Source organism: Motacilla alba, chromosome 1 (genome assembly GCF_015832195.1).
Source record: "Motacilla alba alba isolate MOTALB_02 chromosome 1, Motacilla_alba_V1.0_pri, whole genome shotgun sequence".
NCBI classification, from domain to species: Eukaryota; Metazoa; Chordata; class Aves; order Passeriformes; family Motacillidae; genus Motacilla; species Motacilla alba.
In genome coordinates, this window is record NC_052016.1 from 85,835,196 (window position 1) to 85,859,549 (window position 24,354).

The 24,354-nt window shown below is 38.0% G+C and overlaps 1 protein-coding gene across 5 annotated transcripts in view; it reads left to right on the plus strand.

The window, feature by feature from the left end:
* The window catches only part of PCCA (propionyl-CoA carboxylase subunit alpha), a 273,068-nt gene that overhangs the window by 160,871 nt on the left and 87,843 nt on the right, over positions 1-24,354 (plus strand). For all 5 annotated transcript variants that reach the window (XM_038134386.1, XM_038134414.1, XM_038134404.1 and 2 more), the window contains one exon: positions 5,492-5,594. In XM_038134386.1, coding sequence (XP_037990314.1) covers positions 5,492-5,594 — 103 coding nt within the window. The remainder of the gene's footprint in view (positions 1-5,491; positions 5,595-24,354) is intronic.

Below are 24,354 nucleotides of genomic sequence, written 5' to 3' on the forward strand. Positions count from 1 at the left end.
AAAATGTAATGTAAAACCTTTTTGATATAACTGTTGAGTAATTCTTTCAGCCTTTGTCTGATCAGCTGGCACACAAGCTAGTAGAGGTTATTATTTTGTATGACATATGAAGAACTATAATTTGGGCTAATGATGGTATATTTTCATATTCCCAGTGAAAGGGGTACACGTATATGTATGCACATATAAAGCAGGAAGAAGGAAAACCTATTTTAATGTAAAGAGGCACATGATATGTATAGATGGACCAGTCTGAATATATGTAGAAAATGTGTGTGAATAGACACAGAAAATACTTCAAATTGCTGAATAAAATATCCCCAGATTCTTAGGTTCCTTGCACATAATTTTTGGTTCTTTAAATAATCCTGTGAAAGTGCTGCTTTTATCTTTTCTGTGTGATGATGAACTTTTATGTTGGAAAGTGTTGAAAGTACTCAGATACTAAAGCTTAGATTTGTGTTTTGTTTGGCAGTACACTTCTGTTTAGAATTCTTTTAATCTATCCATTCCCTGCTTTTATATTCATCTGATAGTTGAAGGTTCTCTGAAGGATATTTCTTTGCATATAAACTTATTAAACCAAAAATGCTTAAAAGTGTGAGATACTTCCCTTTTTCTTAAAAATTTTTTTTTTGTGGATTGTGGGGGTTTTTTAGTTTTTTTTTTTTTTTTCATAGCAAGATAGGCTCTTGTTTGAGTTGTTGAATTTCTATTTGCCTTTCTTGATTTTTTTTTTTTGGAGAGGTGGGGGGAGGGCAGAGAAAATAAGAAACAATTTATATGGTAGATCTAAAGTTTCATTAAAATTGCTTATGCCCTGTCCCAGGCATTTTAAGTGGGCCATCTGTCTAAACATCTCTGCATTTTTTTCTGATCATTTCCTCGACTTATTCATGAGCCATGGGAGGGCTCCTTTGTAGTCTCCATGTAGCTGGTTCAGTCTACCCCCACTGAATACATCTATGTGCTTGCATAACATATCTTTTCACAGTGCTGGAAATTCTCTGAACTTGGTTCAGATGAATGGCCCACTTTCTGAAGGTCTTTTTTTTTCTCCCTTTGCAAGATTTGTATGCAGAAACTGACCTTGGTGGCTACAGAATCCAGCACATTATTCTTGATCATTTTACAGGCCACCTGCTGTGAAAGTTATGATGAAGGATTTCTTAATGATTCTTTGACCATTAACATTGTTTTAAGTCAATATTTCACTTTTATTTAACTGCTGAATAGGTAATTGCACAATTGAAAAACAGCTTTATGGAGTGTCATATAATGTGGTTTTCAAACGCTTGTAATCTTTCAAATAGGAGGATTTGTTATGATAGTTTGGGATTTCTCTGTTTACATAAAGTATTATGCAGCAAAAATATCAGTAGTGAAGAGGAATTTGTGAGTGTTTTCCACCTCAGCATTAGAAGACATATTTTGAATTGGAAGTAAAAAAATCTATACTCAATTTTCTGATCCTTTAGGAGCTGGTGACATCCTAACTCATTTACATCACCAGTGGTAATAGGGAGAGGAAAGTTTATTTGCAACAAACTGCAGAAAATTGTAATTTTTGAGTTCCTTCTGTCTGATTGATTGGTGACAATCAAAATGGCCAGGGCAGAGTTATTACTTGATTTGCTTTTGTGAGTGTCTGTTTTCTTTCATTACTTGTTTTTGACTAGAATAGATAATAGTTAAAATAATGTTCCATGAGCACAGTAAGCATGTGTTGGCCTAAAATTTTTAGCAGTTGTCTGCTTTCCTCCCTGAAAACTTGCAAAGAAACCAGGAGCTTTGGTTGTGGTGTTATTTTCAAGTGTCTTCCTCCCCCACATGTGGCATTTCGGGGTAGAAGGGACATAATAGATTTCTACACAGACATCATCTCTAGTTGAACAAGCAGCAGTAGAGCTTGAAAATAAATAACTAAGTGGGCAAATGGTGCTGTTTTTCTTGTTGCGTTGCTTACACGTTTTTGTAGTTGGTGCTTTGGAGTACAGCCTTTATGACTTAAAGCCAGGCCATCACTCTTCAGCTGTGTTTCTATGCTTGTGATGCTTCCCCTTAGAAGGCAATTTGGAGTGGAGAAGTTCAGAATTGCCCATTTTAGTGTGGAAGGAGTTTATAACCCCCTTCTCCACCCATCCCCTGTTGTGGCTGTCATGCTGCCTTTGCTCTCTCTGTCCCTTTGTGTGTAATGCTCCTGGCAAGGATCGGCAGCTCACAGTTCTCCATGGCCCTCCTCCCCGTCCACCTGGCACTCATCTTGCTGTGAAACTTGTGTTTCTTCCTGCAGCCAGTGATCTTTAAAAGCTAATAAAGTAATTTTATTGGATGATATGTCATTTGCCAAAACTGGGAGAAAAAAGGGAGGGCATGTTGAACCCTAGGAAAGACATACTGTGTGGACTCTGAATCTGGGGTTGGAAGGGAAATGCCTTATGTTTTCTTTGTGTTTTTTAGGATGACAAAAATTACACTGTTTTTATTTTCAGTGGGATTATGCTTTTTTTCTGTGAATACAATATGTTGGATTTCAGCCCATTATGTAGAATTTTAAAAGTTCTATATTTTGAGAGTAGCCAGAAGTTTGGGGAGTTTTCTGTGAACTAGTGGGAAGTATATTCAGAATTCAGATGCTTTCTTTGGGAGGTCTTAAAAGTCTTCTCAGCTAAGAGAGCAATCTTGGCCAAGAACAAATATAATTTCCCATGCACTTGGATGTCTCAGATTAAAAAACCCCAAACACCACAAAACAACAGAAAACCCCACAACAAATCTCGTTTCCTAGCCTGGTAGAAACTTCTGCATTTCTAAAGTAGTTCATGTTTGCAAGCAACTTCGTTTTCATATTCAACAAATTTAGACTTTGATCCTTACTTTTGGACTTTGTAATCCTTATTTATATGAACGTTCCCTACTCGCAAATCCTATCAAAATGGAGTCTACTACAAGATAATTTCTTTGAAAGGAATTTGGTTTAATGAAGAAGTAGGATTGTCATGAGCTAATATATGTCCTAGCCAGGGTCAGTTATAGTTAGAAAACCACAGGCAAAGCTGATTAGCAAAGCTGAAAAATGTCCCTGTGCAAAGGGGTCTAGCAATTCCAGGAGGGAGGTACAACTTGCTGTATACTTGATGCAGCTCTGGACCTTGCCCTCCTGGCCATTGGTGTTGCAGAGAGAGGAATTATATGTGGCTGTTTGAAACCCAGGCAAAGCAGTGATGATAGTTGTGCCTTTCAAGAGGCATGCATCCTGTTTGGAGATACACTTGACAAAGCTCAGCAAGACAGGACTGAACAAAAATAATCCCTGCTGGAGAACAAGACTGTCTTTCCTTTGATGGCCAGCAGCCAGATTCATGAGGTCACTTCCAGTCAAATGCAATATGAAGCAGGGCTGTGCCAGCAAGGCTGTAAGGAATCTCATGACACCAGTGAAGCAGATCTACTAAGCTGAGTTTGTGATGTGGTCCTAGTTCTAATGAAAGAAATATGAAGTTGCTATAAACCACTAAATGCTGTTGGTTGTTGCAGTGGAGTGTCATGGAGAACTTAACCAGGTGCTGCCTGTATTCCTCCTTACTGGTGCTCTGATACCAGGAAGTGCAATGAAAACATCTCTCAGCTTGCTGCCTGCTACCTGTGCAGGAAATTCCTCTTCCTCTTCTTCAGGAACTCCTGTGTCTGTCACGTTTCCTATCAGCCAGTCTAAATGTTTGGTGACATACAGGAATTCCAATATGAGCTGCTGAGAAATGACGTTGCACCCAAGAAACCATAGATAATTCCTCAGATTCATTGTTTTGACAATTGTCACTATATTAAATGTGAAAGGTGACACTTGGCATTGTTAGCACGGGAACAGGTTAATTTCAATATCTATCTTGTGAACTTTTAGGGTGGCGATAGAGGGGAGCTAAGGTGCTTGGTGAAATTTGATGTAGGCCTTACTTGGCTTGCATCCAGAAGTAACTAAGTATTAGTATGCATCTATTTGAGTCTGATATATTTAGCATTTCCATTTCCCCTTTTCAAGCACATGGGAAGGCACAATTTTTGGAAGCTCTTTACCTCATTAAGTACTTGAACTTGTGATTTCTTAAGTTCCAGGTATCTAAAAGCCTAAAGTTCTTAAAATAATTGTTGAAATCCTTGGCAATTCAGCGTATTATCCTTGGCTTGGACAGCTAATTTCTCCTCCTGTGGCCTCCAGAGGCCTCACAGGTGCTTCTCCCTGTTGATTACACAGGGAACCTGAGCACTCTCTTTGGGGACGTGGTTCACTGGTCACCTGAATCCTCTGGAGGATCCATGTGGCATAATGTGTTTACAGGTTTTAAGACTCTGCAGGCTGCAATAAAAGGTGTAGTAAGTGCTATAATACATAATAGATAATTGTTATAGCTTGTTATATAATTGTTATAGATAATTGTTATATAGAAATGATCCTTAAAAGAGACGTGAAGGTGATAAAATTATTATCCCTACAGATTTCTTACAGAAAAATCTAAATATGTAAGAGTCAATGGAAGAGTCAGTGGAAGAAATGCTATACCAAGACGTGGTTTTGTTTTAATGGAGTTTAAATCACACCTTCCTGTCTTCCCTTTAGGCCATGTAGTACATGCTCATGGTAATATATGGTGACCATCATTAGAAAAGTTGTAGTATACTTTTGGACACCAGTTGTTATGGCAAAGTGGAAGAGACTCGAGAAGTTAGAATGAGGAAATGGTGAATGAATATAGATTTAAATAAAATAGCTGAAAATTGCATGTTTCACTCTGAATTTCGAAGAATGGAGACTCAGTTCTCATTCCTTTGCTGCCAGGTGTGTGCTTTTTTAAGTTGAAAAGATTCAGGTTTCCTGTGTTACTTGATAAATGGCGCAGCCACAGAATGCTGCAGGAATCAGTATAATCCTCCATGTGGGCTGTGATGATACATCATTATTTTTTCAGTATGCTTGAAGGGCTCTGTGGATGAGATACTTAAATGTATATTAGTTATAAAATTATTTGTATTACTTGTTTGGCTGAATCTTTTGTCTGTAATTGGCTTTTAATTAAGGTTTACTGAGAATGAGATTAAAGAAATAATGATTATATTTTGCCCCTGAAAAGACTGCTCCAGTTATCACTGTTGCTATTCTCCTGCCAACCCACTTTCTCATCTGCTTTTCATCCTGTTTGAGCTAATTCTGCAGCAAGTGCTGGCTGCATTCAAGGGCCTCCTATAACTTTATCAGCATACCCAGTGTGTCAAGGCAAATCTAGAAAGAAAGTAGAGTGTATTTTCTCCTTATATGCTGTTTGACAGAAAAATGTATTTAGTATATATTTTTTTTCAAGTGTGCTCTCCAACTGAGTCTATAGATTAATGATATTTTATATCCTTCAGGACCATCCTATGAGGTAAGTGCTTCTGGTTAACTTGGGAGAAGCATGAAATCTGTTAAAATTTTTTCTTCTGTCTGTTTCTTTTTTAGAATTCCTATTGCTAAATCAAAGAGAAATAGCTGGGAGCTCTCTGTGCATCTAGGAGATGGAATTTACCCAGTTGCAGTTTCAAAGCATGGCTCATCATTTTCTGTAAGTTCTGCTCATTTTCTAAGAAATTCAGTGCATTGAGTCAATATATATATTATCCTTGACACCTGCTAAAATTCTCCATCTTTTTGTTGACTAAGGATAGATGTGTGGTTTGTCTTTAGTAGGCACTGCTGTTAATTACCAAACAAGACCCTGATAGTTCTCAGTGCTAATGTACTGAGATTTTTCTCAGGGCTTATGCATATGGAACATTTTTGTATATAATTGTTTATGAAATTAGTTTCTAAATTATTCTGTTTAGTGTCTTGTTTGGAAGTAGCATCTTATACTCCGCTGTAAATATATGAGAGCAAGAAAACAAATGCAATGTTGACAAAAATTGCATTGCTTAAGCTAGCGTTTAGAAAAACAAATCAAAGATCCAAGCCAATTGAATAAGCAATCATACTGGAATGGCATTATTCAGCACTCTGTGGTAGAGCTGTATGTGGTCATAGTGAAATGCCAGTGTTTCAGGATGTGCTTATTCACTTCAGATGAGCGTGTATAAACTTTTGCTTTTTACAAATGTTCTAAGGTAATTGCTTAAGCACTTAATGTTGTCAGCATGAAAGGCAGAAGGACAGACCAGAAGAACAGTAATGCTGGGCTCGGTAATTCAGCCGCTCAGCGGAATAAAGCCAAGACACAAGCTGGTTGAAGTATTAAGAAGATAAATTTATAGGGAGAACTGCTTTTTATGTCTGTTAATGGTGATTCCACAACTGAAATGAGATTTTTTTTTTTGATAGGCAGTTGACTTGTACAGTACTTGTTGACTCTTAGGCAAAAGGTTTCAAAAGGGCCTTCATAAGGCAGATTGTCTTAGAATGGCAGTGACACACCCTACTTGCTGAATTGCTGTTTCAGAAGCAAAGGCCAAGTCTGCATGCAGTTTTTAAAATCTGTATAATACTCCTAACAGGCACCCTGTGAACTTGGATATAGCCCATTCAAACAACAGAACACCTCTGTCAGATTTCAGCGCAGTTTGGAGTTGGGCTGGCACTGGCTTGTGTGACAGAGATAGCCCTTCCCAGGAACACTCATTGCCCTCAGCCTTTCCACCTTTCTGTTGAAGCACAAGAGCTGCCTGCTGCTTGGGGATAGCCTGCTGGTTGCTGTGTGTGTTGCACATGGCCTGGCTGCTGTGAGCTCAGAGGTCTAATTCCCATAGCTAGACTTCTCCAAATCAGGGAGCTGTTTAGCACAGCCAATCACACAAGCATACATCTGCAGACGTGCATGCATTTTGAGAGATTTACTCGAGTCCAAACCTGTCTGTCACTTTAAATGGAGCTGCTAACAGTTGTGATGTCTTCCAACAGTATGAGAATTACAGCTAGTATAAACCAGTTTGACAAGGTGTATGTGGAGTATGATTCCTGATCATTTGGTTTCTTATTCAAACAATAACAAATGTGACAGTCCCTTTTCATATCTTTGTGTCCCTGCAGGATGTTACTGCTTTTACCTTCTGGGGCTAGGCAGGGAAGCAGGACCATCCCTCAGTGTCAGAGAGTGAGTGCCTAAGCATTAGGTGTGCCAGTTTAGGACTGGCTGTGTGCCTAAAATCCTGGGTCAGAGGGATTTGTGACAATTGCTTTTGCATTTTATTTCCACCCTAATCATGCCTGTATACTTGGGGAGATGTAATTCCTTACTTGTATGTGGAAAATACCTGGTGAAATAAGTCACATCAGGTGGATTTCAGGAGAAGTCTGTTTCACTTTAACCATATACCTATAAAGATATTGTGTATTAAAAATTGTACCTGAGCTTAGTTATGTAAAAAGCGGGTGTTTTTTAATAGCAGGGCTGATTAAAGTTATTTTTATTGTTACTGGATAAATAGCAGAGCACATGTTATTCTTCATCAGTAATTTTCTTTTTCCTGGTGTTCTCCTGTGATTGTGGTGCAGATAAGAGCTTATAGTAAATACAGCACCGTCAAAAATCTGGAATGTTATTCAAAACTTTACAATGGAAAACCAACTGCCTTAAAACTTCAAAGAAAAGAAGTCAAGACTAGGAATGAGAAATCTTGTTTCTGATCAGGAGGTGTAATGTAGTACCATCAGGAAAAAAAAGGGGAAATTCAAAGCTTGCTTTATTAACTTTGCTGTCAGAAACACAAGCCTCACTTTTTGAACTTCTGCATTTAGTTTTTTGCTATTAAGTTGGTGTGACAGAGGCTCCAGCCTTTGTGGGTTGTGTCCCCTCATGGCTTGTGACAAAGATAGCTGAATCTGTGGTGCAGTTAGATAGCCCGGTGGGAGGGCCACCTTCTCATTCCCCTTCAGAAGTTTACTCGCGCTGCAAACAGTGCTTTGCACAGCGGCATTCGCATCCTGATTTACTTTGTTTACCACAGGGACCCTTGCAGCAGTGACTCCTTTTTTGTCCCTGTAACTCTGCTGCTGCTGTCAGCAGCCCCAGCTCCCAGGTCGCGGTGCGCGGTGCTGTGCGCTCCGCGCAGGGAGCGTGAGCGGCCGGCTGCACCGCGCTTCCCGCTGCTCCAAGCGCATCGCTCCTCGGCGTTTTGGGCTACGGGTCAGCTGCCGTTTTCTTCCTTTAGCAGGAGATTCTAGATGAATTGTGCAGTGTTAACTGCTCTTCGCTGCTCTTTATTTTTCAGATTTTGAGTTTTGAAACCATCTGTTTTTAACTATTTTGTTTGTAACAGAGATCCTTGATGGGGGCTGGCTTTAGGCCACTTCAGCAGCCTTGCTTCCCAAAACTGAAGGATTTAAAGGATAAGTGGTCAACAAGTGTGAACGATGATCTTTGCCTGAAGCACTGCAAATAAAAATATTAATTTTTATGATTCCAGTAGAGGTTGAAAACTTCTTTTAATCCTAATTTGATCTATTTTCTTTTAAAATAGCAGTAACTTGGTTTTTATTCTGAAGCCAGCAACATATATACTAGTACTTAAGTTTATATAAAATTATTGTACTAAGTTTTCAGTACCAGACCGTTGTTTCTGGTGATACCTTATCAACATAGCAAATGCTTTTGCAATTAAAAGATTCCAATGACCTGACTTGAGAAATAAAATTTAGCAGCTTTGGTGGGACCTGCTTGCTTGTGTACAAAGAACTTGCCAACTAAATTGATGTAAATGTCGTTTATTCTTTTTTTCTTTGTTCTATATATTAATTGCTAGAAGAATCTTTAAACTAACTGCTTGTCATGTATACCACTTAGTTTTTCAGAGGACAGATGGTCAGATTCTTAGCTTTGATTAGCGTTCTTCTTATGCTTAAAATTTTTTCTCTTGTCAATTGAATTAAAGACCTTACAATCAAGATTGTTGCTAAAATAGAATTTGAAGGAAGAATACCTTCCTTTACATGAGACAGTAACAAGCAATGCAAAACAGCAATAAGCAGCCCAGAAGCATTCCACCACCAGACTCTGGAATATTTTGTTTACTTCAATTGCAAACAGGAATCTTTCCCTTCTTGCCATTTTCAATTGCTAGTCTGGGTATCAAATGTGTTTATTTTATGATTTCATTGATTGAGATTTGCTGTTGAAGATTGGAGTCTGTTCTTCCTTTATAAAACTCAACTGTTTGGCAGGGTATTGAAGGGTGGGAGAGACAAAATCAAATTGGAACCTATATATAGTGAGGAAACCTGGTTAGCCGTGTGGTTTCCCTGCAGTGTATGAATATGGCCCTTCAAAACCACATGTCATCCACCAAGGATGGTCTAATTCCATGTGATGGTGGCATTGTTTATTTGCAGGATGGTTTGAGTTGAGAGGGGCCTTAAAGGTCATTTAGTTCTAACCCTCCTTCCAACCTAATTTTACTTCAATGAGGAATTTGTAACTGTATTCTATGCAGTAAACTTAACTCTGGAAAATATTTTTTCCATTATCTGTTTTCTTATTATTTGCTACAGTGTAGGAATACTCTGTCTTGAGAACTCTTTATTGATAATTTGCATGTTTTCTCTGCAAGTAGTGGTTCTCCTTTTTCATGTTTGAAAACAGTCCTTCCTGTTAGGGTTCTTCATCTCTGTAGTAAATGCATACCTTCCCAAACCGCTTAGCCTCATCTTCTCCTCAGTTTAGTTGTCAAAGAATTTCCAGATGTTTTCAGTTATAAAGTAGCTTCTTATCATTGAAGTTGTTTATTTTATTTTTTTTTTTTAAGCATAAGGGTGTCACAGTTCACAAGTTACTTTGGGCAAATGGAAATTCAATATATTTCCAGAGGGACCTGCACAGGTCAAATGCTGAGTAAGAGGAATAGAGAAAGCTAAATTCCTTAATTCAGGTTGTTACTAGAATGGGCTACCATTTTCACAAAACACTGGATCATTTCCTAAATCCAAAGTTAAGAACAGATAAATGTAGTACAGATATGAAACCTCTAGAAAAAATTTTTGAAGCTTGTTCATTCTAGTCAGAATAAAATGCTTCAAATAATTTTTAGAAAAAAAACCAGTGTTTTTCCCCTATCTTTCTCTTGAGAAGTAAAGAATTTTTTAGATACCTGTGTGGGTGGAAAATCAGCCTGTGTATCCCTTAACATTTCTAAGAGAAAACCTATTGTATAGTACAAAATGCCAGCATAAAAATAAAATCTAAAACATTACTGTCATCATTATTTGAATACATCCTATACGATCAATATGAGTAGGTGCATGTTTATCTGAATGCTTTGCTGTAGTTAGTGAATTCATGTTTCTCTAATTATGATTAAGCTTTGACTTCAAATTCAAATATAATAAACATTTAATTTTGAGAACTTTGGTGTATTCATTTACTGTAAATTTCATGACTGATGAGTAAGTTTATTTGAAAACTACTTCAGGAAATATTTTCATTTGTTGTAAATTCTCTTTTGGGGGGAGGAAAAAATACCACCCAAAAATCAAATGGAAGTGTGCAAAGCATAAAGTGAAACATGGAATAGTATAATGGAAAATCAGAGCAATGGTACAGAAAGTTGCTGTAAGCAAGCTTAGTTCACATTTAATTCCTTAAACACAAATGTGAATGGAGTGGAATAGTAATTCAGTGCATATTCAGTTCTGTCTTTCCAGTAGTCCATGTAGAAGAATAACATTGCCCATCTATCACTATAAAATTATTAACCTTGTTAAGAGAATCAATAACATGCCAGAATTATTATTACTAGTATTTCACATTTCTGGTATGCTTCAGACACATAATAACTAATTGGTCACATGAAAGAAATATGAGTACTGTATTAATAGGGAGGAAAAGCAAGTACCTGGAAGAATTAAAACAATAAGGGCAGCCAGTTAGTACAAATTAACAAATTAGGTATTATTTATATATCGTATATGTAAAATAGTATATGGTATAAGTTATACAAAAATATAGTATAAGTTATACTATATACTATTATACTATATATGTTTATAACACATAAAATATATTTTTATATAGTAGAAGAATATTTATGTATACTTATAAATACATATATTTATATTTGAAATAAACTGCATTGTGGTTCCTATGTCCAATATTGGTTTGAATGAAAGGGAAGTCCTTGTCTAAAGGCATTAGTGGGTGGGGCAAGATCTGTCAGATAATCCTTACAACTGTAAGCAGAGAACTTTCCCTGCCTTTTTCCACATGGTTTGCATTTTACTTGCAGCATAGTGCCAAAGCTCTTTGCTGCAGTACGTGTACAGTTGTGCAAACAAAACTCTGTTACAGAGTTTTATGGGTTGTATATTTATAGAAACTATTGTTGTAAAGGTTGTATACCTACTTCCAATCTCTTAGTTCATGTTCAAATCCAGAGCATTTTCTGTTTATAAGACCTGTGTATTGTGTATAATGTCACTTCAATGCAGTATGCATGATCTAGTGCTGTGGTGAGAGCAAAACCCCCAATTTCCACCTTTGCAAAGCACTGGCTGTAGTAGTTGTGTTCCTGCTTGTTGATGGACTCTCTGGCTTTACAGATCCTGCATTCCTTTTTCTGTAGTGACAGATTTACTGTAAGGGTCGAGGTTGCCCCATCCTATCCTGGTGGGGACAGGTGCCCCTGGGAGACAGGCACTCTGCGCTTGAATCTTTCAATCTGAGGAGAGCGTTGATCCCTGAGTTTTGACTCTGTGGTAACTGCTTTAATTGCTACATTTCTGTGAGTGCTGACATCGTGGTTTTTTAATGAAAGTGGCCTTGGCCTCAGTATCTTGTTGTGAACTCCGTGTTTCTGGTATGCATTTCCACTCTGCCTCATTCAATGTCTCATTTTAAGTGCTGGGATCCTTTACATGAAATAGAGGTAAATGTTGAGTATACTCATATAATATTTGTATGTACTTAGGTACTAAGCCAGAGTAGAAGCAGAGTGTGTCTGGTTTGTACAGTTTATTAACTGCCATGCCAGTTTAGCACCAAGTATGTGATGGTACATATTTGCTTTGTAAAGAGAGATTTTTGGTGTGGGTTTGTATGTCTCAGATTAGTTCGTTCACACAGTACTCCATAAGCATATAGAGAAAATACCTGCAGGGTTGGGAATTAAAATTCCTTGAGTAATGCATTCACTGTGTGGCTTTAAATATGCTCTTCCCTCTCTGTCAGAGCAGTGTAATAGTTTAGTTATAGTAGTTTTTGGAGATTTGTAGTTGTGCTAAAAACTCACAGTAATATGGTCTGGCACTGGTATGTAGCCTACAAGATATTTCTAAAAATAAAATGCAATGAAAAGTCTGAAATGATAAAATGTGAAATGTTTTCAAAGAAGGCATGGTCAATTTGGATGTATATTTTCCTTGTGTTAGAATCAGACTTCACTGCTTTAAAATATATCCCTTAGTGGCAGAGGAGGAATTAGGATTTTACAATGATTAATTTTAAATTACCTAACAAAGAGTTTTACCCATACAGGTGGCTTCATAGCATGAGTTCTTGTGGTATGAAAATAGAGACTATGTTCTTTCAAGGGTAATGATCCAGTGGTTCCAAGAATTCCAGTGAACAGTAAACTAAAATATAAATTAAAGCTCTGTAACAATACAGAGCAATAACATACCATTTTCTTTCTTCAGAAAGCCATGTTTCTGGCATGCAGCATTTAATGTGTCCTGTCACCCTTCAGTCTTCCTGTGTTCTTTTGGTGTAAGACTGAAAACACTTTGAGGTGTGGGTGTTGCTTCAATTTATTTTTGTGCCATGCGCACTTGACACCCTGCAGCACAATATTTATATAATGATTTTCTAATTTCTAAAAGCAGTGCTTACATGAACATTATTTGGATGCTTTTCTTTACACTGATTTCTCATCCAACAAAACTGGAAAGAAAATACCCAACCAACTCCTTCCTGTGCCCAGAAACGCCTCCAACATCCCAACCCCTCTTCCCAAATTTTGTAGAATGAATAGATTAAAAAATGTTGTGAGCTCCTCCTGCTGGTTCAGCAGAAGCAATAGTTGCATTTAAAAGAATGCTAATATAGTGCTAAGAGCCTGGCTTATTACCACAAAAGCCATAGTTAACTCTGCAGTTCCTGGCTGCTGCTTCAGCTTTCATTCCTTTCTCTAAGCAAATTTTAGCACATTTAATATTCAGTATAAGACCCTTTTTTGGGATCTCTTGATGCTAAGGAGGAACTACAAAGTCATTGCTGTTTTGAGTTCCTTTCTTAGCTCTAAATTTCTTTGCTGCTTTTCCCCCCCTCCTTTAATTTTTAAGTAAGCCAGACTATTAAAATTACTTAAATGTAGCTTTTATGGCTTATGAAAAATAGTGCTCCTGTCGTGGATAGATGTGCGTCAGCTGTGACTAAATGTTTTGATGTAGTCTTCTCAAAAGATAGACTAGAAGAGCTTTCCTTTGAAATATGTGAAGCAGTTTTAGACACAGCTTCTCAGATGGATCTAATTAGTCTTTCATACAGACTGGATGTCCGTTTGTTGCAGCTCAATTCTCATTTCATTCACCCATAACTAGAAACACCTCGCTTCAAACGTGCTTCTTCAAAGACAGAAGGGTTTAGGGTTCCGTGTTTTACTGCTTTTTGATGTTGGTTTCCCTTTAACTGAGAAGACCTTATGTTTATACAACTGTTATTATTAAGAAAACATAGCTTTGTTCATGAGAGTTCATTCGGTATCCATGTTGGCTATTGGGGGCAGTCAGGGATCTGTGGAATAGCTCTTGCTATACAAGACTAGTGGGACAGCTGTATGGCTGGCTATTAAGCTTGGTGTAACAAAGATTTGAACGCAAGCAGGATATTCTAATACGACCATGGAATCTGGTTTGTGGGGAGATGGAAATGAAGATTAGAGTACAAATGTTTGGTCTCATCGATGGATAGCAGTCCTATTTGTTATTTATACACAGTATAATGTCACCCAGGAGACACTGTGCTCTGTTCCCCATATAGGATATGTTTACATGGTGCAGTTTCGTGCAGCACAAAGGAGCCTGTGCTGACTAACCTAGTCTGGGCAGTGCTGCATTAATGCTGCTGTACTGCTCCTAGTTGGAGTAACTTGTTAAGAGCTGGCCCATGCAACTCTGTGTAACTGTGTTGTGATGCTTCTGCAATAAAGAATATAATTAAAACTGTAGTGGGAAATGTCTGATCAGTGTCTGATTAGTGTTAAATAACCAGTGTGATACTTGGATACAGCTGTGGTTGATCTTTAAGGAAAATGAGTGGAAGGAAGGCAAGGTGGCAGATGCTTTGCTTGTGTCTGTCCTCCACTGGCTGCTTTGTGGTCATGATGTCGTTTAGTGGAGTTTGCAGGAACAGGCTGGTGGTGCTGGCTTTACTTCTCTGCTTTCCAGAAGTGTAGCTTAGCTGGTTTTGCCACTGGACATTGCCATTCACCTCTTATCTTCCCTGTGAAATGAAGGGATGTCCAGCCTCAGAGGGGTGGCACCTAGGACACGTTGATGAGAGATGGAGTGGGCTGCAAGCAGACTCACATGGGTGGAACTGGCTGGTCTGCAGGGCTGTCGCTTGGATCCCTGTTACTTGTGCACATAAGTAACTCCACCACACTTTTGTGTTTGCTGGGAACCACTTAGTGTTATTACCTCTTCCTGCCCTGTGCCTCACCCAGTAATTTCCTGCATTTGCCTCTCACCATGTCATCCTACTTTTTTCACCCTCCTTCTGTCCATGGAGGCTTCACTTTCTCCATTTATCCTTCCAGAAAGCAGGGCTGGGTCTGCTGTGTATTGGCTGTACCAACCTGTACTCACAGGTTGGCCAGTCCAGCTGTTGGGTGACAACCAAATTACCCTTGTCTGTCCAAGAGCTGAATGGAAGCACTCATTTTCTCCACTGTGCAGCTTTTCATTTTCATAAAACTTAGAGATTTTAATATGTCTGGTTAATACGGACCAGTCAGTGGGTTCAGAAGTTGAGTGTGTGCTGGGAATTTCGAGGAGGCACATGCAAATAAACTGTGCATTTTCTTAGCCTCTTTTTCCTTTTGAGATCAGGCTAAAGGTAGTGTTACTGAAAGGGTTAACAGAGAAAACAAGGCTGTTTGGAATGCAGGAGGAGGGAAATTATTTTAAATTAATAACAATGAGTTGCATCTCTGTGGTTTATCAAGAATAGAAAAAGGAATCAGATTTAAGTGGTCATAATCTATTGCCAGTATTTGCTTCTGTATCTGAAGGACATACAAGAAATTTAAATTAATTGGAAATCACAACAGACCTAGACCTCCATAATTCTAGAATTATTTCAGGTCATGTTGTGTGCACCAGTGTGGTGGACTGAACACCAGATATTCACCAAGCTGCCCTATCACTTCCCCTCTTCAGGACAGGGTGGAGAGAATAAGATGGAAAACAACTCATAGGTTGAGATAAGGCAGGTAAAAAAAAAGTGAAAAGTTGCACAAACACAAAGGAAAAGACAAAAGTATTATTCTCTGCTTTTCATCAGTAAGTGATATCTGGCTACTTCCTGGGAAGAATCCTTTCCTAAAAGGTGATCATGCATTCAAAAGCTGCACCTTCTGCCTGTTAACATATTTTTCCTTACTGCTACTAATGTGTCATTTTTCAAGTCCTGCATCTTTTGAGTTTCTTGGCTCTGGTTTTATTCTTCTGATTAGTTCTAGTTTCCATTCCTCAGTTGTCTTGCCTGGTTCATGCTCATTGTCTGGCTAGTCTGAGTCTCCCCTTTGGGCTTCCACATCAGTTAGCAATTAGTCTTGGTTCTCTTCTATAGAACCCTCTCCTATGTAGCTGTGCCCTGTTCCACAGGCCTACAGGCTTTCACCCATGTATTGGTACTTATTTTTCAGGGCCTCAATGTTGGTTTTGCTTATCCCATTTCTTCTACCATACAGTCTGTTTGGTAGTACTATTTCTACTATCACTCTCACTCTTTAGGTAGTTCTCTCTTTACCGTCATCCTGTACTTCTTGCTCCTTCTTCTCAAACAGTCACTGCATGCTTCTCTTGCTTCCATTCTCTGAGATAGGTTTCATGTGTTTCTGGTACCACTTCCATTTCCTTCCTCCATATTTAATGTTCTTGCTCAGTGAGTTTCCCCATGCCTCCTTACTTCTTGCTCCAGATTTTCCTCTCCATCTTTTCTGCACCTCCCTCCTGGACACATCTAATCTTTGTCCTAGCCTGCTTTCTCCAGTTATGGGGCCCTCAGTGTCCAGTTTTGTTGTGCGTGGGTTGTTTATGCTGCTGCTTCTTCCTTTGCTGCTCAGCCCTAGCACATGATAGTCTTACTAGTTTTATGCTTGACCTGGTATTCTACAATTCAAACTCGTAATTTCAGTGGGAGCCTGTATTTCTCCCCAGGCTAGTATATGTTAAATGCAAGGAAGAATCTTTTAGACCTGTGGCTGTGAAGTGTGGTGACCTACAGATATAGATAGGATTTGCCTTTTGAAATGCATAGAACTTGCCCAAAGTTATGCAGGTTGTAGGAGAATGGTAGAGGTGCATTCCAGCTGTTTCACTTTCCAGGCAGATTTTCAAGCCTCTGTTCTAAATCATAAAGATATTTCAGCCTTGTATAGGAAAGTCAATAGAATTTAGTAATTTGGCCAAAAATGTACTCTTGTTCTGTGTCAGAAATAGCTGCATATTTCTCTCTGAAATTTGTCCTCTCTGAAATCACTCCTGAATGGCTGTTCACCCTAAATAGAGTCCATCTGAGTTATAAGAAACTGAAGATGCAGTGTGATAATGGACAACTTTGGTACTAAGGCTCTTCCCTTCCTCCTCATTCTTTAGCTGTGTCCCAGCCCCATGCCTTTTGGCAGGCTCTTCTTCTGCTTCTCCCATGCTCCTGTCTTCATTCCAACCTTCTCTTTCTGTTGTGGCTGCCCTCTTTTTTCCACCACCTAACCTCTATCAGCTGTTTCCTTTATTGCTGTAATTGCTGTGTATTTTCACACAGTGACCTCTTTGTCACTGTTGGAGCAGCCCAGCTGTTTGATGGCAACAGACTAGTTTGCATGCATAGTTTATCCTGCTTTAATTTAATATTTTCTCCTAGCTGATAGAGGAGGAGGGAAATAACCATACACCCTTTATATTAAGCCAAACTGGCATCTTGATTTTGTTGATGGTGAGGTTAGCATACTGTTAATTTGTAACAAACATAATTTTCAATAACTTAGCTTCTTTTGTAGTAGTTTTATCAACTAAACTGTCAAAGGAAAGCTGCACTGGTGGCAAGTCATCATAATAAAAACACAGAATGGTTTGGGTTGGAAAGGGCCTTTAAAGATCTAGTTACACACAGACTCACCCATGCCACGGGCAAGGACATCTTCCACTAGATCAGGTTGCTCAAAGCCCCATCCAGCCTGGCTTTGGACATTTCATATGCAGTAAGCAAGAATGAAGACTGATTTTGTTGTCTAAAGTTAAACAGTAATAAATGAAGAGAAGGGTAGAGATGGACAGATAGATAGTATATCCAAATCTCAGAAAACTGGAAACCTGAGCTTCCTTTGTTTAACAGCTAAACAGACCAAGAGCAAAACCAGCCAGAATAAGGTAGCAGCAACTTTTAAGATAAAAAAGAAATACATCCTTTCCTTTACACAGCTAATGGGTTTTTCCTCTCCTTGGCAAAGGAAAACTTGCAGAAATAGATGAGTTAATAGGAGCAGAGGGGAAAGAGCCAAGAGATGGTCACAATCAATCTATCAGTCTGAAGAGCCAAAGTCTGTGCTGAGATCAAGTTGCACTGGCCCCTTATGTGGGCTACATCTGCAATCCAAGGTGAACCATTGGCGATGTAGAATTGCTCAGGCTGACTGTGCAGACTACGAATCTTCATTACTTCTTTTATTGCAGTTTATATAATAAATCCCAATTCAAGAGATGTGGTATTGCTTTGTAAAAATGTGCTTGAAAAAAATGAAGTGCCATATGGCTGTAAGGATGAATGCTTTACGAGTATTACAGAGTGGGATCTTTTGAACCTGTTGAACAATTCACATTTCCTGACAGAAGCTGGTTCAATAGCTATGGGTGTGTCCCAGAAAATTCAGCATTAGTAATGCTTTCCAGAATAGGTGGGAAATTGTTTTGAAAATGGCAGTGGGAAGTATGTTCAATGTTGCACAAAACGGTTATTTTTCAGTCATTTGGGACTATTAATGTGCTTTACTAGATCTGCCTGGCTTTCTGTGGATATTCTTCAGATGGAATTTTTTAATGGTCTCCATTAGTTTATCATTTTAACAAGTGTACAGATAGCTGGAGTGATTAGCAGTTGAAATGACTTCAGAGTATAATTTCTCATTTGGTCTTTGAGGTTATATTTCATCTCTGTTGTATGCCTTCCTAATTATGAGCATATTTCAATACTTAGTTAGAATTTTAAAGACACATATTATTCAACTTCTCCAGATTGGAATTAAAAACAACATGGGCTGACATATTGTATTATTTCTTCAAAATCTGATAATGAATTTTCTTTCTCATTTAAGCTTAATTGTATTTTAAAAACAACATTAAAACAATAATTGTTTTAAGCCACATGGCAACCTTTGGTGTATTTTTCAATTAAACTGTTGTTGGTTGGATTGTTTTGGTTTGTTTTTTTCTTTTCTTGTTAAAACAACACTGTCCTCTGGTGCACTTTCAGTGGAACATAGCAGTTTATCTCTGAACCTGCATCAGTGTGTCCTGTCATTGGTGGCAGCACTGAAGAAAGCTCAGTGCAAATTTTGCAATTTTGTCTTGTCCTCAAGAAATATCTGAAGACTAAATAAAAAGTACAGGAAACTGTTGGAACAATATGATTTAGATACAGCTTTGTGACTTTAGATAATCTCAGAGTATATCTTAACTGTGTTGGATTTTTTTCCTTGTGAAGTAGTGTCATTAAAACCCAATCTGTGCAAAGCACGTAGAAGATTAATTAAAATTGGGAAGAAAAGAGATGTCTGAGCCTTTCACCTGAAAGGTCCCCTTTATCTCCAGCTGAGTTTGCCAGCCTTTAATGCTATTTGTCATCTTCCCCCAACAGGTATCTTGATTTTTTTTTTCCATAGTACCTTTTATACTTCGAATGTCTTCTGTAATGCCAATACCATGTATTAGAATATTATCCTCTCACACTGGAGGCTTTAATTTTTTTTTTGGCTTGCAAAACAAGACACATTCATTTAACTGGTGTACACTCCCTTTTAGAAACAATTAATTTAAGGCAGCATTGGGAAAGGTGCAATGTCTATTCCAAGTTTAAGGATGCTGTATATACAGATTTAAGGCCTGTCTGTTATGATGATTTTTATGTAACTGTTCTTTACAACAAGCTCATTATTTTCTGCTAAATCAAACATACACAAGGATAGTTCTAGGTACACCTTTGCTGTGGTGTTTTGGTGTCCACTTGTGGGTGGTCTTTACCTGTGCAAGGGGCCATCTTGGCTTCTGCTGTTGGATTGGAAGGAATGAAACTGGTTATGTAGACAAGGACTCCTTTAATGAATGGTGATTATTAGGGCAGAATGGACCTGTCTAGCTGCTTCTAAATGTGAAGTAATTTAATTTTTTGTTAATGGTAAAGCTATTACATGATTTGCAATAAAGGAATGGTGGGATCATTCTCTTTGTGCTTATATTTTACATTGATGCTTCTTTTGTGATATTTACATGAATATTCACACTTTTATCTTTACATTTTTGGTATGTGTGTTTAAGTACATACTTATAAATGTATGCATCATGTTTAATGATATTTTAGCACATTATTGAAAAAGCATAGCATTATTGAGATAGTTTCTCATAGTATCTTAAATCTCTCAATCAGAAAGAACTTTTTTTTTGTATGCCTTTTTTGTTTCCCTGGTTGCACCTTTTGGCCTTCCTTAAGGAAATACATTTTGTCTGAGCAATCTCTTGGGTTTAGATAACCTTGAGTTTCAATGCTTGTAGGAATTATGCCCTGAGCTGCATACTGTCCTTTAACTTCTTATCATAAGCACAGTCTATTTCTTCTCCTTGTTCCACTGTAAGGCATATGTATTTAAAATAGTAGGGATAATCTCCATTTTGATTGCATGTTGCATGCATTCAAGGCTAAAAAAGTTGTGGTTGCAGTATATCTTAATTTAAAAAAGTGATTTTTGCAATTCTCAGGATGGGATAAGACATAAAAAGTTTTATTTTTCTGGGACTGAGGTATTTCTTTTTGTGAATTTAATGGTAATATGGTTTTATTAGCTCATTCTGCATTATGCTGCATTACAGAGGAAATGGGCCTTTTACAGATGTGAGCTCTTGACAATTTTTGTATCAGATCTAACACAATGAAATGGTTTATTAAGATCATGGAAAGCTCTAAAATTGTTATATGAATCTTCATGGTACATGCATCTTTATAATGTTGTCAGTTTTAATGAAAACAGGTGATCAGTGGTTTTCATTGTATGAGAAAGTATTTAAATCATCTTCTAACTGGTCGTTAGTTGCTGATAGGTGGAAGGATTCTAATGATACCAAAGTGCATCTTCACTGAGGGACTGCTGGTTATCTGGCACTGGTTACTTCATGGATCATGTTTGTCTTGCAGGAAAAGCCTGCCCAAAATTTCTCTCCACAGAAATTAACTGTTCTTTTTGACTGTGAAGTGCTTCAATATGGAAGATCTTGTAGGAACTGTGCAGTTCCATATGGAAAAGTACATACAGTGTCTACTTTAGTTACAGTATACCTGAGGTACCATTCTTTTCAGTTCTGCTCAGATTCCTAAGCGACAATGGAAAAGTCAGTTAGGAGATTTTAAATTACTTGTAGTGGGTGTACTTTGCTGTCTTGGTGCCAAGGATTAGACACATCCTTATGACTGAAGGAGTTTGTGTGGTGGCTGCCTGTCCAGTGTCAGCATCCACACATCTCTGTGTGTATTTAGGCAAAGACCCCACTGAGTGTAAAGAGCACATCCCACTCAACACCCCGTACTCTGGTCTGGCTTGAGTCCAGCGAGCAGGAAGAGACAGGCTCTGTCAGAGTAAGTGTAACTTAGAAGCTTCTCCTTTTTTTCTTCCACCTTTATTAGTAGTGAGTTTATTGCAGTTTTCTTTTTGTCATCGAGGGCTGAAACCATAGTGAATGTGTAACAAGAGCTGCCAGCTTTTTATGTTAGGGAGGCAGGCAGCCCTACCAAAAAAAACGTGGTTTAAGCTGGTTCAGAGAGGCAGCTTTATCTGGCTTGGGTTGAAGGATACTACACTATCATTATCTAAGCCTCAGGAACTATTTTTGTGGAAAAATAGGCTCTGAACATGATCAACAACATGTTGCAGCAAGCAGCACCTATGTAAATGGAACAGTCATAATTTCAAGAAAAGGCTAGGGATACCTTTACATGGAGACAAATGTGACCGTGAACTATTTACACCAGAAGCTGGCCAAGGGATTTTGCACTGAGAAACTGAATTAAGGGAACGGTAAGAGTGTTGTGGCCTTATTCAGGCAAATCTTAAGCTTTTGGAAGCTTAACAAGAAAGAAAGTGTTTTAAACTTTCCAGGGGCAAGGAGGACTGCGAGACTCAACCGCTGCAAATGGTCAAAGCTACTCTTGAAGCATTGACTGCCAAAATAAAAGAAGTGTATTTTTAGGAAATCTGGGAGTAAAGATATACTCTGAGTAGGAGTGCTACCTTTTACTATCAGTGTAATTGTTGCAATTCTGTCAAGAACTTGTAAGACCTTCAAATATTTTCTCCTAAAACTAGCACTATGGTTTTGCCTAAACTTAAAGGGAAATTAACTTATCATACCTTATGTCCCATTAGGCACCTGTTGTTCCAAGTCTGAATTCAAGCATGTTTGGCTGCACTGGTCCTACAATGAATAAAATGTAGATTTAGTTTTTAGGGCTGTTATAAGCAGGAATCACTTCAGGGGAAAAGAAAAAGCGTCAGTAAATAGATGTGGAATTACACTTATTTAGAATCACATAAAAAGATTGATTAATTCCATAAAGTCTGCATTTCCTGACATGTCAAAGTCACAGCAATGGATAAAGTAAAAGCAGTTAAACCAGGGTTCCTATTGATATGACTCCATCTTGACATTCTCCTAATCCATGACTAGGTTAACTAAGTGAGCAAAGTACCTCCCATCTCTCTTTTTTTCTGTCTAGTTGAGCTGCTTTATTCAGTATATCTCTGCTTCTGAAGATGTAAGGTTCCTTTCTATATAACATAATGGTAAGGAAGCTTTTGCAATTTTGAGCTTTATTAACTGAATTAAAGCCTTCAACAAGAGTACAGATACAGAATGTGTGCCTTTACTGAAAGTATATTTAATTTTTATCACTTTTATGACAGTTCTGCTGTCTTTTGTCTGGAAACAAAATGGGTGAAGATAAAAAATTGGCACATAGTTGATGTGAAATTTAATGCTAATGTATCTATATTATGATTTTTTTTCTAAGTAGCAAGTAGTGTAATGGCTTGATACCTTGAAAGAATTGGAGAATTTGAAAAGAGAGATCCCTCCTTTGTTTTACATTATCTGGCTGTTCTGAGGAAAAATGTGTGAAAAGTTTTCATTGTGAGGTGGGTGGAATTCTTTCTATCAGAGAATATCAGTGCCCAGGGCCTCACTCTTAATGGCATCAAAGCTAATTCAACCTGAACAATCCCGAGTCCATGGGTAGGAAGAGAGTACATTTCTGTAAAAAGATGGGCAAAGCTAGAAAATAATCAGATGTTGCAGTTATAGACAAAGAGAAGACCTGTAAACTTAATGCAATAGCTAGCATTTTCTTGGACAGAAAGTTCACCAAGCTCCAGGTGTTTTGAGAGATTCTTTTTGCTAGTTCTGAATATTAATTTTTCCCAATCCTACTTGCCATTACTATCATTAGACACTACTTTTGTTGTGGTTATAACAAGGAAACTCCCCACAGTGAAGATCAATGCAGAGTCAGGTAATTACAGTTGATATCTATGTTAACAAGCTTTGATTATTTTGTAGTCAAATGGTGCTGTAATGCAACATAGAAGTCTTCCACAACTTAAAAAAAAAATCTCAAATTTTAAGCTATTTTTTGTAGAAAATGCAGAGATCATTCATTGTAGGGAACAGGAGTTAGCAATACAGAGCAGTAAACCCAAATGATGGGTGCTCCAGCTCATGGAGTCTGTTGTTGCAGAGTGAACTTGTCTGAACTCAGTTTTCCTAGAATGATTATTCAGGAATGCACAAAAAGTTTTTTTAGACTGCTGAGAAAAATAAATATATAAAATATACCTGGTTTTCTTATTGTGTCATCTTTATGTAGTTATAAAAATTCAGTGTTAGAATTTTAGCATTTCATTATGCATTTAGGGCTTTGACAGCTGATCTTGTTGTTTGTTCTAGGTATTTTGACCTTTCCTAGACACTTCAGCTGTGAACTGTCAGAGGTGTCTGTGTGTGTCAGACTTCATAGCTGACAGTCATGAGTATGATTGCTTTGAAAATTGGTATCGATAGGTAGACGGGTTTTGCTTCCTGGATCATTTTCAGAGCAGAAAAATGGGCTTTTTTGTCAGCCTCGGTTGTCTGTGCTGAAGGACTTTTACTGTTATTTTTTCATAAATATCCCTGAGCTTTCTGATTAAGTTGTACACTCTACCATCTATTGACTAGAAGGACAACAGACATTGTTTACATTTACCTATTTCTCCAGTCCTTCACCAAAGCTTTCCTGTTAGGATCCCTGCAAAACTCTGAACCAGAGTATAAGCAACAACCATGCTGTGGCCAATTTTATCTTAACAAATGGTGCCACTGCCAAATCCTCAGCAGGCAGACATGAAGTATTCATTTTATGGGGAGAGGTGATGTGTATGCTAAGGTCAAAGGCTCTGTTTTCATGAAAATAACCCTTGCAGGTAAAAGAGAAGGAAGAAGACCTAAACCCTGTGTTTTGGATATTTTCCCTTTTAGAAGTATTCTTCAATTTTCCTTAAGGAAGGAGTGTTTGACTGTCCCTAGCCAGTAGTTGGGGTAGAAGGAGGATGGTGTAGCTTAGTTCTCTAAATTTGTCCAGTATTGCCTTAATCTTGGCTGACCGTGTGATGATGAGCAAGACAATTATTCGCTGTGCAAACCTAAGAACCAGTGTAATTCTTCTGTAGAAGAAATCAGTTGTTCCAAAAGCACAAGTTGATCATATATCTCTCTTGTATGCAGATGGTATGTTGATCTTTCATTCCTGGGGGGGTCTTCATCAAAATCCAGGATTAACCTTCAGTATATCTGAGTTTCCAGTATCATGCCTGGGCTGAAGTGCTGGAATC